Source organism: Cynara cardunculus, unplaced genomic scaffold, assembly GCF_001531365.2.
Source record: "Cynara cardunculus var. scolymus isolate 2C unplaced genomic scaffold, CcrdV1 Un_Scaffold_1656, whole genome shotgun sequence".
Lineage (NCBI taxonomy): Eukaryota > Viridiplantae > Streptophyta > Magnoliopsida > Asterales > Asteraceae > Cynara > Cynara cardunculus.
In genome coordinates, this window is record NW_020200824.1 from 30,869 (window position 1) to 49,522 (window position 18,654).

Here is an 18,654-nt window from a genome sequence, read left to right on the forward strand (position 1 = left end):
TGATAGTATCAAGAGATCATAAGCCAAACCCAGAGAAATGCTTAAACTCTTTTGAAGCTTTACATCCTCATTTACAAAGGCTGGAGTTTGGTTTGTGACTTCTCAAGAGTTGTAATTATACTAATACTTCATCTATGTATGCTTGGTGTGCCTCAACCTGTTTCTTCAGAGCCACTTTTGATTGTTTGCATCGTTCATCTAACAACTATTTTTGATTTAGGAGGGTTTGACTGAGAGAAGTTAATTGAGAAGCATTTAGTAGGTTATGAAGATTAAAGTCACACAATTGCTCAATAACGTAAGCAGGTAGAGCATGGAGAGTCCAAATCTAATGCACATGATCACATCCTAGGTGATTTGTAACCTATGGTTGAGGTCTATCGGTGTATCAGATTTGGGTTATAACAACAGTTGAAGATAAAATAAGTTGTGATCTTGTTGTGATCTGAAGAGGAGGAATGTTGTTGACTATAATCTGAGCTTCTCGAAACAAAGGCATACTTTTCGAAGGGGGTTCACATACATTTGATTCTTCTCTTTAAATGAAGAAGAGGATAATGCAATGATATCTGGAGATGTAGCTGGTGAGATACTGGTTGATTGAGTACGTATACCAATATCATTGGTTGCCATGGGACCCTGTGAACCATGGGTAGCTTGCAAGAGAGCCGTTAGATAAAAATTATCTCCCCATAGATGAATCTATAGGTTCATCAGATTGTGTTTTTGGTATATGTGATGATGATGTTATTGATGTAGTGATCAAGGTGCTTTGGACCTGGGGTGGATCTGTATTCACACCACTAGCCAACAAGGATGCAGTGGTGGAAGTGATGAGTTCTCATGTATGTACAATAGTATCCTTTTGGGAGGGTACTGAGGAGCTGGTTGGGTGATCAGATGTCAATGATTTGGATTGACGAATTTCAATATTCAGACTTTTGGGAGTCTTTGGATAGTGATATGGTTTTAGTACTTTGGGATAACTGAATCTTCTTTGAAGATCCCAGCTTGGCTAAGGACTATGACTTCCATTTTTGTTTGGAAAGTGTAGAGACTTGAGTATATTTCAGAGATTAATTTGAAACCATAGCCTCTATTGAAGTATGTACAAAAGTAGCTACTGAGGAAGTTATATGAGAATTTGATACATCTTTAGTGCTTGCATCAGATTTCTTACTTTTCTTGGTTAGCCTTGAAGAAAGTGATAGAGAGTAGACTATTTTGGTCCTCCTTTCGAATAAGGAGGCAATTTTGGCCATTAAAAATTACCTAGTTGCTTCTTTATCCAAAGGAGAGTCCCAAATTGGTCTAGGAGATTGGGCAAAAGAAATCATACATGTAGGCATCGGAGGTTCCAATGGAAGAGTCTTTTTTTAGAAGATGTTGGAGGTGATATGATTGATCTCCAATGTTGTTTTGTCAGAGTGACTTGAAATTTTATCTCCATGTTTTTCGCCAATAAGAAGAGCCAAGAAACGAACAAATGGAACATGAGATTTCTTCTTGCTCCTTAAGGTGATTTTTCTCACTGCTTTGTCAACGAAGTATTTTCCAAAATTGATGTTCTTTTGAAAAATAAGAACATGAGCCAGCGTGTGACGTTGCTAGGAGATTGATCATAGCCACTAACTTTGAAGCTAAGACATTGAATTAAATAAGTGAAAAAATAATGCCATATTCCTGACATGTTCTTGAGAAGAATGGTTCCAGCGGCTTTCACATCCTTGTCTTTTTATCGATATTCCAAAATTTGAAGAACTTCGTCAAGATCTTCGTCTGAATACAGTTCCTCATACACATTGGACAAGGATGAAGAAAGCTGAAGAACCTTAGCAACATCATCAGCAGTAATGATCGCATCCTTGTTTGTAAGGACAGAGGCGATGATCGAATCATCTTCCTTTAAGTGAACACATAAGCACCAGAAGTTGCCGATGAGAAACATGCTCATTTGTGATGGTGAAAGAAAGACTGTAAGAGCATTTTTGAAAGGACTCTTGGCCAAGAAATCAACCATGTTATGATAATCGGAATGTGCATCATGTTTGTCTAAGTAACCTATAAAGTTGGAAGGGGAAAATTTCACATCTTCAAAGGTGAGGGAAGATCCAGTAACTTTGGGAGCCATTGAAGGTTTTGGTGCAAGGATTCTTGAGAGAAGGTCGAAGAAGATGGTTTAGGGTTTTAGAACAGGTGAGGGAATAATCAATAATGGGAGTTTTAGGGTATTTATATTTGAAAAGAGAGAGAGAAAGATAATTATGGGGTTGAGGAATATTAGATTGATCATGGCGGTTGAAAAGACAGTTTTATTTCAAAACTAATTCCCAGTGATTGATATGACAGTTGTCATAATTAAAAGAAATAAAATTAAACTTTTTGAAATTTCTTATAGAAAAGATCTCATCAGATACTTGAATCTGACAAATTCAATAATTGAGAAATTTGAAGTGGGAGGTTAAAAAGATTTATAGTATAGAACCTGAGAGATGGAAAATCATTGTATGATAGAAGAGTCCATCTGATCAGTTTAGTATCTAATAGGTAAAGAATTATCAGATGAAGGTTAAGAGGCTTTGGATTTTAATATATATGGGAGAAACAAATCTAAAGGAGTAATAAGGAATCCAGTAGGATAGAGGAATATTGAATAAGAGAAAGATGAATCCAAAGTGAGGGATCTGATACGATAAAGAGCTGTTGGAAGGTGACTAAGAGTCATTGCATGTGAGAGACAAATCTGAAGAACTAAAAAGGACTTTGAAAAAAAAACAGCTTTTGAAAAAGAGGAAATAACCTTTTTATGACAGATTTTCAGCTGGGAAAAACAACCAGTCATAGGAGAGAAACTTAATGAATGACATGGTTCTTGCATCTTAAGAAAATTATTCCTTGGTACCCATATTTTGATAGGTTCTCTTGACTTTGAAAAGTTTCTAGAGAGATCTTCCAAGTTATCATGAGGAAATTTTTTTTAAGAGTGAGAGATATTTCTGCAGTTAAAGCACTTGCCAGAATAGATCTTTCCAACTTGTTGACTTTTCGTTGAAACTTTTGAAATTGAGGATTTCTTTTTGGAAGATGAGATGAAGGAACTGTAGATGGTTTTGGTCCAAGAATGCTTTTTTTTCGTTTTTCCTTTTTGGAATGAAGGAGAGTGATTAAATTTTTTGTTCTTTTTGAAAATATGTTCTTGAGTGGGAAGAGAGGAAGATCCAATGGATTCACACACATATTCTTCTGATACAAGATCACTTCGTTTCTGACTAAAGGCATGAACAAAACCATATTTATTCTTAGACTTTTTGAAGAATCACAAGAGTGATGTTGATAATAAGAGGATCTTCCAGAAAAAGTAAACTCATTTGAAACTAGGTTAGAGTCTTTAGATGCAGAAGAGAAAGAGAAACCTAAACCATGTATTTGGAATCTGGTAGTTTAGAATTCTCACATGATCTAGAGAGGCTTGATTCCAATTTTTATGGTGGACTTTTCTTTTGGAGGATCTTGTAGAAGAAAACGTTTTTCATTGTTAATGTATTTGCAAATGATTTTAAGATCTTTCACCTCATGTTGGATTTGTTTTGTCAAACTCTTTGAGTTTCTCAAGAAACTCAAACTACTCAACATTCAATTTCTTCACTTTCTTTTCAGCTTTTTCCTTAGATTCAAGAGCATTTATTATTTTCACATACATGCTATCATAGGATGAGAGATCGATATGAACTTGTTTGTTTGAGGAAGGATCTTGTCAGAAAAATCAGTTGTCGTGGTTATGTATGATCGTATGTCAAGGATATCATGGTCTTGGAGTTGGTCGATATTATGGATTTTTCATCCAAACACCACCCAACCCAAATCATGCGAGTTAAGTTAGGTTATTCAGGTTGGTCGGGTTGAAACTTTAGTGTATCAAAATATTCTCGTATATTTGTTACCTTGAATATGGTGTTTTTTTACTCATAATTCTTTCATTCATTATCAATTTAACAAGTGACCTAACAATAATATTAAATCCAAGGAAAAGAAGGGTACCGGGTTCATCGAGTTGGGTTGGGTTAAAGTGATCGTAACCCAATTCCACCCCGCTACCTACAGTTTTAAGATTTTACAACTTGATTAGACATCATGTTGAGTTGGGTTGACGGGTTGTTCAGGTTTTTGTGCAGCCATAAGTTTAGGGGGAGGGGTGTTGGAGTGACGGAAGGAAGATGCTGAAGAGTGCCAGAGTGGTTTGGAGGGGGACGATGAGACTTGCTAGAGTGGGGGGAGAGGTGAGGATGGACAATGAAGCCAAGAAGGAGGGTAGGTTTTCTGCTTAATACAAATAAGAGTAAAAATGACTAATATTTCCCTGTCTAACAAACTCAACAAAGTTAGGGCAAGAGACAAGATCGCTAACGAGAATGAAACCACGAGCACCTTAATCGTAATTTATAGGGTTAGTGGACTTTTTTGAAATTTTTGTGAAACCACAAGGACTAAAGATGTAATATACTCTTTTATTAGAGAGTGTTTGGGATTGTGTATTTAAATAGCTTATTAACTTATTTCGGTTAATTACTAGTAATAAAGAGTTTTTCATGTTTGGATTGTGAAAAAAAGAAAATATTTATACCGGTTTGACATCGATAATAAAAGTTTTTGATAAATTACTCTCTTCTAACTTATTAACTTATTATGGTATAACACAAATAATAAGAAGTTCTTAGTGTTTGAATGAACAATAAATATATCATCTATTTTATCAGTTTATTCATACCATCATAAAGTCCTAACATTAAAATGAAGTTTAAAGGAGATAAATTGATAATCATTTTTATAAAAAATTACGAGTCATTTTAAAAATAATTTATTGATTTATTTCAGTGTAACATTGATAATAAACAGTTTTGAGTGTTTAATAAACAACTTATATCGATGCTAAATCGATAATAAAGAGTTTTTGAAAATTATAATAAGTTAAATGCTTTTGTATAAAAATAATAAGTTTTTCCCAAACACCGCTTAATCACACAAAGACAAAGGGATATGGGTTTTGTCGGACTCCGGAAAACCCCCCAAATCTCAAGTTGTGTAAGCTTCGGACCTCTCCAATCATCAACTTCATGAGATTATTCTCTCACGCGCAGCCCTAAGTGATCCTCTGATGAAACACACCCAATATTCGTAGAGAAATTAGCATAAATCAATCATATGTTGATGCAAAGAAGTTGCGGGTGGTAGTAGGAATTAGAAGAAAAGAAAATGTCACAGAGCAATCCTAGTAACGGAAATGTACCGGTGAGTGAAGTCTATTGGTCTCTTGTAGCTAAAGCCGACAAGAAGTTCTCCAAAATTAGGGATTTGCCCTATTACGAGCGCAACAGGTCAATTTCTTTCCGTCTCTTGCATTTAATTTGTATTCATGTAAATATGATCAAGAGTTCGGATAATTTGGTTTTAATCATGCTCTGTTGCTTTAAAGTTAGTGCTATGTTCCGATTCTCTGGTTATTATTTGGGAATAGTATGTTGGATATTTATACGTTTAATATCACATTATGCTAAAATGATCAAGGGGATGATTCGTCACTTACTCATGTCCATGGTATACAATCAAACAGCTTTCATGATAGTGGAAGTAGACTTTGCCAGCCTGCCAATTTCGTACACGTACAGCTGAGGTTATGAAAAATGCCAAATTAGAATACTCAGATATAGATTTTGAATTCTAAATGGTTCCAGATATCAGGTCAAAATGTTAAAATTTATTTCTAATTGTGAGACAAAGGGATAAGTAGCGTACTCAGTTTGTATGTGAAATGTTTGCAGACCGGATTGCTAGGATAACATGTAACTGAATCCTTGAATTTGCTGATTGTTTGGGTTGAAATTTCATATGAATTCTATACTTCATTGACAAATGGTGTTCTTTCACTCTTGTTAGGCCAAAGTGTGCCAGGTTTGTGGGCTTGGTGTTCGTGGTAGTAGATTGTGTATATTTTTATATAGTTATTGTTACCTTCGATTCTTTGAATGTGCTTAACTTAATTCATTTTATACGGAGTTACTCAAATACCGGTTAGAGACGACTCTTGAATAATTCTTTGTATGTTTCATTGAGATTAGGTTTACATTCATATACAAACATTTTATGAAACTAAACAAAAGTAAGCTAGAATGTGAGCAAATTATCCATTTTAACACTCCCCTCATGCAGTCATGCTGGGGAATAGATATCACAGATGCCCAACTTATCAAGTGAGTCACCAGACTTTTCTTGTGAGAGTTCGTAAGAATATCTTCCATCTCTTTAGCAATGACTAGTTCATCCAACTTCTCCTTTATAAAATGCCGATCTATCTCCACATGCTTCGTACAAGATGGTTAGTAGTTTTAATCAGACATGGCCAGAAACCGGTCCCGGGCCGGGATGGGCCCAAATCGGTCCCAGTCCCAAAATAGTGATCTCGTAAAGGTCCTGGTGTAACCGGTCCCCACCCAAATACTAAGGCCCGGTTATGAGAACCGGTCCCGAGCCACGCCCAGACCGGTCCTATGTAAAAAAAAGATTAAAATTCTTTTTTTACGTAATTTTTTTGAAGTTATTTTTAAAGATACAAAAGTTTTATGCTAATACACTTGAAAATATGTAACTGGGTCAATTAAATATACTTAAAAAATACGTTTTTTGCGAGAATTGTGAGCGTTTATGAGTTGGTATCTTTCCCCATACACCATATGACACATATATAGTGAATAAAGATTATATGGGACAATTAGATACACTTAGAAAGCATGTTTTATTATAATTTTGTAATTGGTTTTCAATCAAATACACTTAGAAAGTTAGCAATACATTTAAAAATAAAATTACATTTTTTGGAAAAAATCGGGCTGGTCCCAGGCTGGGCCCATAACCGGTCCCAAACCGCTCCTGGGCCGGGTTGGGCCTTGTCTTTTTGACGAAAACCGTAACCGGTGGTCCCAAACCGGTCCCAATCGGTCCCGTGCCAGGCCGGTCCCAAGTCGGTCCCGGTCCCGGGCCGAGCCGGGCCCATTTGGCCATCTCTAGTTTCAATTGCAGCCTTGTTATCACAATAACCGGCATGGCATGTTTTTGCTCGAGTCTAAAATCATCCTGTCTTGAGACCTCATATTGAGGTCTCACATCTTCCCACTAAACTAATCTTCATAATAAAAAGACTTCTCACCTTGGCAAGTAGTTATAGGGAAGGGAAAAAACATACATGATCACTGAATGTAACATCGTGGTCATATAAAACTTTTTAAGTGCTATAGCATCCAACTTTGACTTGTGACTCTTATATAAGTGAACAATAGCAACACAACTAAAAACACGAGTAGTAAGAGTACTAAAAGATGGAACAAGAACATAGTTATAAGGACCTCAAGTGGGACTTGACTTTGAAGAGGGATTGACGGAAGACCATTGATTAGATGAGAAGCACATAAAACAATTTCTCCCTGAAGATGCTTAGGGACTGTTTGGTCGATTTTTCATTAACCCCTGTATGGATTAAGTTGTCTGTCGAGATTTAGTTGTCTGCATGGATTAGGATAAATTGTTGTTCGGTTGTTGTGCTGAATAAATTATTTGAATGATACAAATTATCATTTTATTCTTTTTATTTTGGTTTTTTGTTTTCCCCCCATTAAATCCAAATACAATCCATATCTCTTTGCAATATTCCATCAAACACCTTGTGTGTTAACCAAATCCATGTTTAACCTATCACTTTGGTGATATTTTAGACCAAACCCATTGTTCTGCTTCTTTACTAGATACCCTTCTTAATGAGTGCAATATGAAGAAACACTAGCTACATAATATGAAAAAGCTTAGAAAAGAATGATAAAACAAACATCAAGAGCCATAACTAATGGAATCACCAAAAGACTTGAAGCACAAGAGCCGTAACCAAAGGAATCACCAAAGAAAATCATGAATATGTTCTTGGCAAACGATGGGATATTAGGTAACTAGAAACATTAAAGAAAATCACAAATTTGATTGGTGAATTGATCCTAAATAGTCCCATGAGAATTGCTGAGGTGAGCATTAATGAAAGGAGGAAGACTCTTCAGGAGATTTTTTATATGCTTTAGTGGTGCAGAAGTTCATGAATGGCAACGTTTCTCTGGTTCATCTTAGCATTTTTCAAGCCGATTGACGTATAGCCCAACCAAGATGAGAAGCTTCAACTGCTTCATTCCCCAAAAGTTGGAAGAGGGCAACGACAATGGAAGACCGGGCGATGGTGGAAATAGGTAGTAGAAGAGATATATAATGGGAGAACTGCGATGGGTTTTATTTTTGAGGGAGGCTGGAAACAAAATAGGAGATATAATAAGAAGGGCAAATGTGGAAGAAATAGAGCTAAATGTAAATAACAATCTAATTTGGCTTACTGATTAAGTTCTTAGATGATCAATTAAGCCACAACTGAACAAGTCTACATGGCTTAGTGAATAAGCCATACGACTTGTTTAGTCTATTAAGCCACAAACAGACATCTCTTTAAGCATGTTTACACCAAGTAAGAAAACAATGAGCCATATTCCAAAGTTGACGTTTTTCTGTTGAGACACCCCAAGTTTGTGGGCACAAAATTTGATGTATTATGCCTTGGTGCTACAAAAACTCATGAAACAAATGATTTACAAATTGACCATTATTATAGCGAAATATCTTAATACGAGCATTATGTTGAGTACAAAAAAGTCTATGGATTGCTCTGAAAAGGCGAGAAAATAGAATCTTAACACGCCCCCTCCAACAGAGGCCAGACGGAGACGGTGTGTTTCATTAAGATTAGGTTTGCATTCATACACAAACATTTTAGGAAACTAAACAAAAGTAAATTAGAAAGTGAAAACCAAATTATAAATTTTAACAAAACCCGTTTCTCGAAAGTGGGCACTGATTCTGAGTGAATGGAATTACAAATTTCAATAAAGAAGTACTCAAATACCGTTGATGTCCAATAGCTTTGATAGTAATGACCGGATTTAGGAACCATTTTTCCAACCAAACATAGTAGGAAGATGTAGTATATCTTTGATATGGATTCATGCATTTCTTCTAGCTTTTTAATATACCAAGATATGTTGATACACTTTGCCATCATCAAGAAATGAATTGGTTATGTATTTCAAGTGTTATGTATACTCGGAGGAATTTCCGGTTATTTAGTTATCCAATGTGATAATCTAAAACATAACCTTGCATTAATGCATTTTAACACTCCTTAAGTGTAAAGAAAGAGAACATAATTTGGATAATAAAACTTTTATGGGGGTCTTCAAGGAAACAACCTCTCTACCCTCTGGGGTAGAGGTAAGGTGTGTGTATATTCTTACCCCCAGGCCCTATGTTTGTGTAGGATATACTGGGTTTGTTTGGTTTGGTAACAAGGCAATAAAAATGATGATTAATAACAAAGACATTGTGGTCATTGCTCTAGAACCGCAAACTTCTTATAGTTCTTCCGTCATTGCAATAGCAATATACCTATAATTGGTAGTTTGCATATTTTAATGGCTCTAAATACATAACAAATGGGGTTTTGCTTCAGGTACGATACATATTTCTATAAGGTATTCAAAGTTTATACACAATTATGGAAATTTCAACAAGAGAATCGACACAAGCTTGTGGAAGCAGGGCTTAAGAGATGGGAAATAGGTGATATTGCTTCCCGAATAGGGCAACTTTATTTTGGGCAGTACATGAGAACAAGTGAAGCAAGTTATTTGTCCGAGTCATATATATTCTATGAAGCAGTCTTGACTAGGGAGTACTTTAAGGATGGACTATTACAGGATTTAAATCTTGCCAACAAACAGTTGAGGTTCTTTGCAAGATTCCTGACAGTGTGTCTGGTATTGAACCGACGAGAAATGGTTTATCAGTTGGTAAATCAGCTCAAATTGTTAGTTGCTGACTGCAAGAGGACTTTCCAGGTATTATATATTTTTTCGTATTGGCATAGTGGGGATATCTTGTCTTCATAACTGCATTTTTGGTGCCCCTTGTTCCTTTTTGTTCATCACTCCTAATGAATACCTATTGATTATTGTATAATGCAAATTCATTTTAGCAATAATGAATCATTGTCATAGATGGACAGCAGTTTATTGGTGTTGTTTACGAGATATATGGTAAAAGTGCCGACTATAGCAGTCAATAAATACATTTCAGTCGAAATGGAATCTATCCTCAAAATTTGTGATGCCGGATTATGTACCTGTGTGAACTTATTATACTTCTCGTCCTTCATGGAGCATAATCAGTAAAATATTTTCTGTGTTTTAATTCGTGCCTTCCTGTCACCTCTGATTCATGCAACATCAGTACGGTATTGCTGTGGGATGGAGATGCATCTTCCTTATCTGTATAGATGGCATGACTTTCTGGTTATATTGTTTCAGGACACTGACTTCAAAGAATGGAAGCTAGTGATTCAGGAAATAACTAAATTTCTCAAGGCGGACACAGCTTTTATGAATATCAGGCCTCTAAGGTATAGCCTCACGTTAGATCTCCATCCTGATAGTCTACCACCTGTTGCCAACGTCAAAAGAAAGCTAAAACTGGGGGATGCCATACTTTGCAGCTACCATCCTAATGAGGTTAAGACATCATTTACTTCTATGTGCAGTAGCAACAAGAAATTTGCATTTGTGAAAACAATGGCAAGTGATCAGCTAACAAATTTTCAGTAGCGACCACTTAGTGCACATGTTTTAAAGCCCAATGTTTCACATTGTACAACTATTTCGTGCATGATTTGAGAGGTTTTTGTTGAAAGTTTGTTTAAAGAAGTACTGCTGACCCTTTATTCCCCTTTTATTGTAAGTGAAAACTTAAAAAAAACATTTTCCGTTACACAATCTATCTTCTCTGCATTTTGACTTTTCTTATGCTCTGAATTTTTTTATTAGGTCAAGTTCTCTGAGCTCACTCTTGACAACTTCAGAATGCTTCAATGTTTGGAGTGGGAACCCAGTGGCTCATTCTACAAATCAAGTGCAATTGCACCTACCGTTACTGGGACCAGTGGTCAAAATGGGGGCCTTTCAGGCTCCAGTCGTATCAATTATTCTCAGGAGATTTCTGACCCTACTTTGCCACCAAATCCACGCAAAGCTGTTTTATATCGTCCATTCATCACTCATTTTTTAGCTGTGAGTAATCTAGGAATGGTTTCTTTTTTACTGTTAATATATGGTTTCTAGTTGAGGATGTTTGGGCTTCTATGAGTAATGGTTGATGGGCAGTGAGCTAAACATCTCGGATTTTACAAGATTTGGAATGGCTTTTAGGTTGCCTGTCCCTGATATTGGCTGTGAGATGCTCTCACTGTAGGTCTATATAAGCGACACATGAAATCCAAACTTTCTACAAATCTTTGAATTTGTTATAATACTATAAGGGGCCAAGTAAAATTAGCAACACATGAAATCCAAACTTTCTACAAATCTTCGAATTTGTTATAATACTATAAGGGGCCAAGTAAAATTTGACAAGTCCACCACAATTAATTAAACCAACTTGAACAGGTAAGGGTAAGCGAGATTGTCTCCACAGGGAACATGGTTGTTTCAAAGTTCATTTTGAATAATACTATAATGTGAAAAAGAGCTGGACTCTGATTGAAGAAAATTAGGAAAATGTTATAGAGTGCATGGAACAATATTATTAGGGTTTGAAATGAACAACGGAATTATTACCTTGCTGCTTTGAACCCACTTGTGTGTCTTCTTCTGCTTTGCAAATAAACTGCCGTAAACTAGTATGCTAGACATATGCATCCATTCCTGAGAGCAACTGTACTCTTAGAGTCTTAGGTCCTCATCATCATGTCATGTGCTGCAGTAGCATGGAAGAAAACATCAAGTTCTTTGAAAATCTTAACTGTGAAGGTTTGGAGGTTGAGCTTATGAGAATGCTTAGAAGACAACTGTTGAGGGTGATCCAAAGTGTGTAGAAGTGTGATTAGAGATGAGGTATTAGGTCCTTTTTGTCATTAAGATTCCGTTTGAAGTTTGAACGAGTTTGTATTCGACAAGGAAGGCAATCAGATTCCCTTTAAAAAAAGTTCATGGTCGATAAGAAAGGAAATCACCAAGGAATCTAGCAGCTGCATGAAACATCCATGTGAATGTGTGTAAATGGACATCATAAGTTGACCAGGATGTGAATCACTGAATGAGTAAATGCACTCTCTGTTTTTAAATCGGATTCACCATATACAGTGCAGTAAAATGTTTCCCACCATACCCATATCAATCAATATCCTTCAATTCACCGTATTCCCTGTGGTGGTCATTTTCCCACCAACCCTTAGCACCAACAGATCTGGTCGGCTCTCAATTCCAGTGTATACAATAAGATGCATGTAGCACACTTGCCATATGCTTACTGTGGGTTTATGCTTCTGTGCAGCTTTATTGCTCCAAATTTCATTTAAACTTGTGAATTTGGCCAATTTTTGAAAAAACCCTGAAAATCTGTGGAAACCATTAAAAGGTGCGATCAAGGAAGTAAAATAAAATAGCTAATAATATAAATAAACCAAACCAAACGTACCCAATATATCCCACTCGAAAGAATTATCGGTTAGGATGTTCATAAATCTTTCATCTATCCCGGTTTATCCCAAGAGGTAGAGAGACTGAAGACCTCCAACTTGCAAACAAGTGTTATAGAGACAAGTTTTGTCAAGAAGTTTTTTTTTTTGAACACTGCAAAGATTTTGACAAGACACTGGATAGCATAAAGCATAGGAGAAAAGTACTAGAAAAGAGTATGTACAATCAGACATCAAGGACAGTAAACAATAACATTAGCAAGTAAGACCGTATTGGAGAAGGAAAAAAATACTAAAACACGAAACCTTGTGAAACAAGGTACTAAGACCAGATCCCTTACACCAAACACGCCAGGACCTTGCTATCCTTTTTGTCGGTTCTCTATCTCTCACCACATCTATATTTGTAAAGAATCTGCTATTCTAATCCTTGCTATGAACTCCTATAAGAGGTCATATCTAAGGCAGTCACGTCCATCCTAAGCTGCTCATCCTACGTCCTCCTCGGCCTGCCCCTCCTCCTTACCCCCTCAACCGTTAAGCTCTCCACCCTTCTCACTAGAGCCATCATCCGTCTCCCCTAACGTGCCAAACCACTGTAATCTTCTCTCATTTTATCCATGATAGGCACAACCCCAAACTTTTTCGGAAAACCTGTTTGGTATCCTGCCCAAGATGGTCTAACCACATGTCCATCTCAGCATCCTTATTTTCTGCAACCTCCAACTTTCTCTCAGTCTCATGTACCTTCTTTATCGGCTAGCACTCATATACAATAAAACTGGTCTAATGACAACCCTTAGAACGTGCCCTTCAGTCTTAGAGGGACCTTCTTGTCACATAACACTCCCTTGACAACCTTCCACTTTAACCATCCTGCATTTATGTGGTGTGTAACGTACTAATGTCAATTTTTTCCTGAATCATTGGGCCTAAATACCTTAAAGTCTGAACACCATTCGTCTGTGTACCCTTTGCTCCCCAAGTCTAAACTATAATACATACAAATTCAATAAGGTCCAAATTGCAAATACTAGCTTAATTGTGCTTTCAGAATTCTTTACAGGCCCCCTTCCCCTAACCTTAATTAATTTAGTTATCAACAAGAGTTGGGCCCCACCTGAAAAGTTCCAGGCTTTAGAACAATATGTTTGCTTATGTATAGTGCAAGCACAAAATTTTACCATCTTTCAAGTCCTGAACATGTTAGGGGCAAAAGGATATGCAGGTTGGTTGCAACGTAACATCATTCTTGTAGTACCCAAATTGTCCTAGATGAGGTCAATATAGGAGTTTGAAGTTGGAAAACTATTTGTAAGGCATGGAATTTGTTGTCTGCTTGATGGCAGGTTCTGGCCACTGTGTGTGAGGAGCTTCCTCCTGATGGAGTTCTCCTACTCTATATATCTGCTCCAGGTGACATTTTTATTGCACACATTTTTTGCCTTTTTATTTTGTCAATTAGTTCATGTCTGCAACCTTTAAGTTTTATAGGAAGCAGTGAACATGCTTCTTCATCTTCATCCATTAAGTAAAATTTTCTTGCCAATACAGAGTACGTTGGCAATAGCGTACAGCCTAATACGATGCACTCCAATGCTGCCTCTACTTCGCCATCTTCATCTGCTTGTGATGACATAACCACTTCATCAGAGGAAAATATTCCGAACTGCCCGGGTTACCATTCTGGAGGCGTAAATCTTGGTGTGAAAGGAAATGGAGGTACTCTTACTGATTGAAAAGCTGTGGCAATTACAGATTGATGATTGGCTTTGGGTGACTTTGATTTTGACATCCCCATAACATCATTTTCAGGATTGATTGCACACTCCATTTTCTTCCCTTCTTCACACTTGCTGCTTGTCTCACTCTCATCTATTTCTTACAATCTCTGGTTCCATCTCTTTTCTGTATGTTATTTGCTACCTGTGCTTAGATCACATTAAAGGAAATTCTAGTGATAAAACCTTCTCAAATGCATTTAGTGGATCAATCAAACCTTTTCTATCTTGCTTTCTTTCATTGTTGGCTATCTTTTTGGACTACTTAAATTCACAGTGGTGGACGTCAAGCTCAAAGTGGTAGTTTTGCTTATTCAATCATGCAGTGGAATGTACTATGCATTCTCAATTGCACTGAACCCAAAATCTCTGTCCTCGACCTGCTACAAGTGGGGTTCATGAACATACATAATCTCTATTTGATATTAGGATATAGTTGCTATTTTGTTGTAGTGAGATCTGAAACCTGGTCCAGGAATACATTGGTATCTACCTTTTGTTGCTATTGTCTTCTGACAATGCTATTTATTCTCATTAGCAATTTCAGTTCTAACTTCTAGCATCATAAAAAAGTTTGCTATCTGTTCCAAATCCCAATGGGATCCGATTTCCCTGTTATAGAATTGCTGCATTATTTCCTAGAGTTACTTGTTAGGATCATGATTTTGTAGTACTAAGAGGTGCCTGCTTAACAAATGATCTTGATTTCAGGTTTGAATCTGATTTATCCTTGCGACTTTCTTCCATTTACCAGAAAGCCACTTTTCCTTGTAATTGACAGTGGCAACAGCCATACATTTGAGGTAAGTATTTTTAACTAATAAAACTATGCATTCACAAGTTCATATGTATTATTTTAAGATATTTATATGTAGATATGAAAATCTGATGGAAAATCAGTTGCCCACTGTGTAGACTCTAAGAAATGTATTTTAATTGAGTAGATAAAATTTCTTCACCTGTAGTCACTTGCTACAAGGGGATTATGATGGATGATCAAAGAATTTGTTAGATTTAGAATTGATCTTGTGAATTTTTAAGGACTTCTTGACATGGTGCAATGACATTAGTTTACCTATTAGAATCATCACAAAATATTGATGGCATTAGTTTTGGTTCATAATATACCTCTATCTCGTCATTATTGAGGGTACTTTTGATATTTGACTACAGTTAAAACACATTTATTAGATTGTCATGTAGTAACGTGTTGGCTTTATTCTGGGACAGAGGTATGTATTTTTTATGTTTGTAAAGATACTACTTTAGTGCATGGACTTATTCTATATATAATTATGTATCTATGGACAGGCATTAAATAGGGAAGTAAAAGGAGAGCCAGTTGCAATGCTCCTTTCTCCAAGTTCTTCAAATGGAGCCGTAGATCCTCGCCAACCGAGTGGAAGCCTGTTCACGAACTTTCTGACCACACCATTGCAGGCTTTTCTTGCTTTACTTGGCTTTTCTGGCTCTGACATTCAGATGGTTTGTGTCTCTGGTCATAATTACCCATTGTGACTTTGTTACTTGCAAGTGCTTTAGCATGATAGTTGGCTAAAATAGAGTTTGTATGTCCAGGATAAGCTCAATGAGGCTGAGAAGAATATTTGCTTGTCTTTAAATCTCTGGGGAGAGACGTTGGCATCTTCAGACAAGCTTCATCCTGTCTGGGCTCAAGTTTTAGGCGATCCGTTTCTTAGAAGACTGCTTTTAAGGTACATTGCAAAACGATCTCCTCTATTTACAAAGTAATGATATAATCAGCAGTTAACGCAGCCATTTTCTGAAATCATGGTCAGGACAGTGATTTAATATATAGCGATTATCACGTTGGTAAAGCGGTTGTATAGTGGTAAAATAGTTAGGTTCATATAATACATACAAATATTTATATATACACAATGAAATAAGAAAATTAATAATACATTATATATGTAAATATGTCTAATACATATAAAAGTAAGGTAAAAACAAATCAAGTCCCACACAAGCAACATAGTAATAAAGTTTGTAAAGGTCATGAATGAGCTAATTGCACTAGCGTTAAATCACGGTAAATAGCGCCGTTAATCACGAGTGCTATTATATTTGATGTCGCTATTTCCTCGACCACTGCCAACCTAGCACCGCTAAACCACCTAGATTGACTGCCTATATGATATATGGTTTGGGACTCTATCATATATGAAGGAGCTTGTTGTGGATAGTTTATGATCTCTTCCTTAACTACTTCTTTATACACATTTTCATGGTCCCTTAAGTCATGTGCAGATGCACACACATATGAATACCATCAAATTACCTTATTTCCTTTCTGAGGAAAAAATGCAAATTAAGGAACCCACAAATATCGGCAGAACTACAATTATTGTTAACCAATGAATCTTTCTTGTGGTAAAGACTTGATACATTTATATCAGAAAATCTATGCTAAAAGTATCTTATTTTGCCCCAAGTTTTGCAGTAAAAAAGAATAGATGGCTTCAAGGGTCATTTATATCATCTTAATAGTATATTCATATACTGATATACATATTTCAGAAGTACCTTGTAATTTTTTGGAGGGAAATAGGGACAATATCATATTAGTATTAGCCGGTGCGACGATGCTCATGTGAACAGAGTAATGTCTGCTCCATCTGTCACAGAAAGGAGTCTGTTTTTTGTTTTAATGATGCAAATGTACTACTTTTAACCACAAGGGTGGTGCCTGATTGGTTTGAGCTTGGCTCCAAAGGGTCATGGAGGTTCAAATGCGGTGACTCCAGGCTATCTGCAAAGCAGGTGGTCGCCCTGGGATTAGTCGGCTCGTATAGCGGGTTGGATAACCAGGTTAATAAAAAAAATGTACTACTTCTAAGATCCAAATTTAACATAGAATTTTGTAATTTGTCTCCAAAATGTTTCTGTTTGAATACTATCCAATTGAATGTAGTTTATTAAATTTTTAGCACAATAAAACATTCAAAACTTGAAGTTTCTGAGTAGTTTTGCAATGTTTATCTGCCCATAATGTAATGAAATTGTTTGATTATTTGTTAAATAACTAAAATACCATTCAATGAAGACAAAAAAAGAATATTCTGTGCTCAAATCTATATAATCAAGTAATCTGTAATGATGAGAACATGTAAAATAGACAATTTTAACATGACAGAGAGAAAGGTAAATGTTGCAGATTTCATGGGACATCACACAGAGGAAGTGTCATAATTTATCTCATTTTACATTTGAATGTAAAATATTTAGCTTGGGATCCTTTCAGCCACCCTTGCATATGCTCATGCTTTAAGTTTTTTTCCCTTTATTGGATTCAAAACTATTGTGCTTTCTTGAACCCAATAATGAAAACAAACTTGAATCTAATAAAAAATTATTGTGCTCGTTTTACCAGCCGGAGGTTTTCGCATGAACAACTCCTCTACCCTTGGGTTAGGGAGAGGGGGGGGGGGTCGAGTCATGGCAGCTTAGGCTAGGGATGTGTTTCTGTACTTGCTATGTGTGGTATTGCGTAATTTGCGTTGCCTTATCTTTTATATTTGTTCAATGTACCTCTTTGTTCTTATCCTTGCTTACTTGTCTTGTGTTTCTTTCACCATATGCTAAATCTTTATTGCTCACATTGTTGCACAAGCTTTTTGGGGGGGGGGGGGGTCTTCACGGAAGTTGATTTAGTTTGAGATGTCTGCATACATTCCGTCCTCCCCAAACTAACGCTGAGTGGGATATGCAGAGTTAGTTTGGTTTTGTTTGGTTTGGTTTATTACTGTTGTGCTTGTGTTTGAGGGTCAAACATCTTTTGGTTCAGGTTTATATTTTGCCGGGCGGTGCTAGCGCTATATGCTCCAACATTTAACAAGAAAGAATATCTTCCCAAGTGTTCACCCGCCCTCCCAGACTGTGTCTTGCCAATGACTCCCTCATCGTATGCAGCAGTTGGACAAATAGCCAACCTTTTTGGTGCAGCCACCATGTTTAATCTCTCAGAAGGGTTGATGTCACCTGATGAATAAGTACCATCTCCGGAAAGTGTTGGGCATGATCTTTGTCGATGAAAATGGCGCCAACTTTTACATGTATTTTCTTTGTGGCTGCACCGCTTGTATTTCTATATGTACATCAGCATTTTTGAATAGCGTGGGAATATAGCAATTTAAGTGGTATTTTTTGTTTCGCAATACTACATTACTAACCTCTGTTGATATTGGAAGTTCAACGTGCTATCCCTATGTTCTTTAGGATCTCTCTCTCTCTCTCTCTCTCTCTCTCTCT

The 18,654-nt window shown here is 36.6% G+C and overlaps 1 protein-coding gene across 2 annotated transcripts; it reads left to right on the plus strand.

The window, feature by feature from the left end:
• Positions 1 to 5,012: 5,012 nt before the first annotated feature.
• Positions 5,013 to 18,617, plus strand: LOC112502601 (protein SCAI homolog). Of its 2 annotated transcripts, none has more exons than XM_025106552.1 (10): positions 5,013 to 5,372; positions 9,584 to 9,971; positions 10,440 to 10,640; positions 10,953 to 11,195; positions 13,951 to 14,017; positions 14,156 to 14,323; positions 15,094 to 15,185; positions 15,694 to 15,867; positions 15,961 to 16,097; positions 18,191 to 18,617. In XM_025106552.1, exons 1-10 carry the CDS (start codon positions 5,251 to 5,253, stop codon positions 18,393 to 18,395), a joined length of 1,797 nt encoding a protein of 598 aa, XP_024962320.1. In that variant the 5' UTR covers positions 5,013 to 5,250; the 3' UTR covers positions 18,396 to 18,617. The 2 variants fall into 2 exon arrangements, with proteins under 2 accessions (XP_024962320.1, XP_024962322.1); XM_025106554.1 differs by having other exon boundaries at positions 5,296 to 5,372; positions 9,673 to 9,971.
• Positions 18,618 to 18,654: the final 37 nt, after the last annotated feature.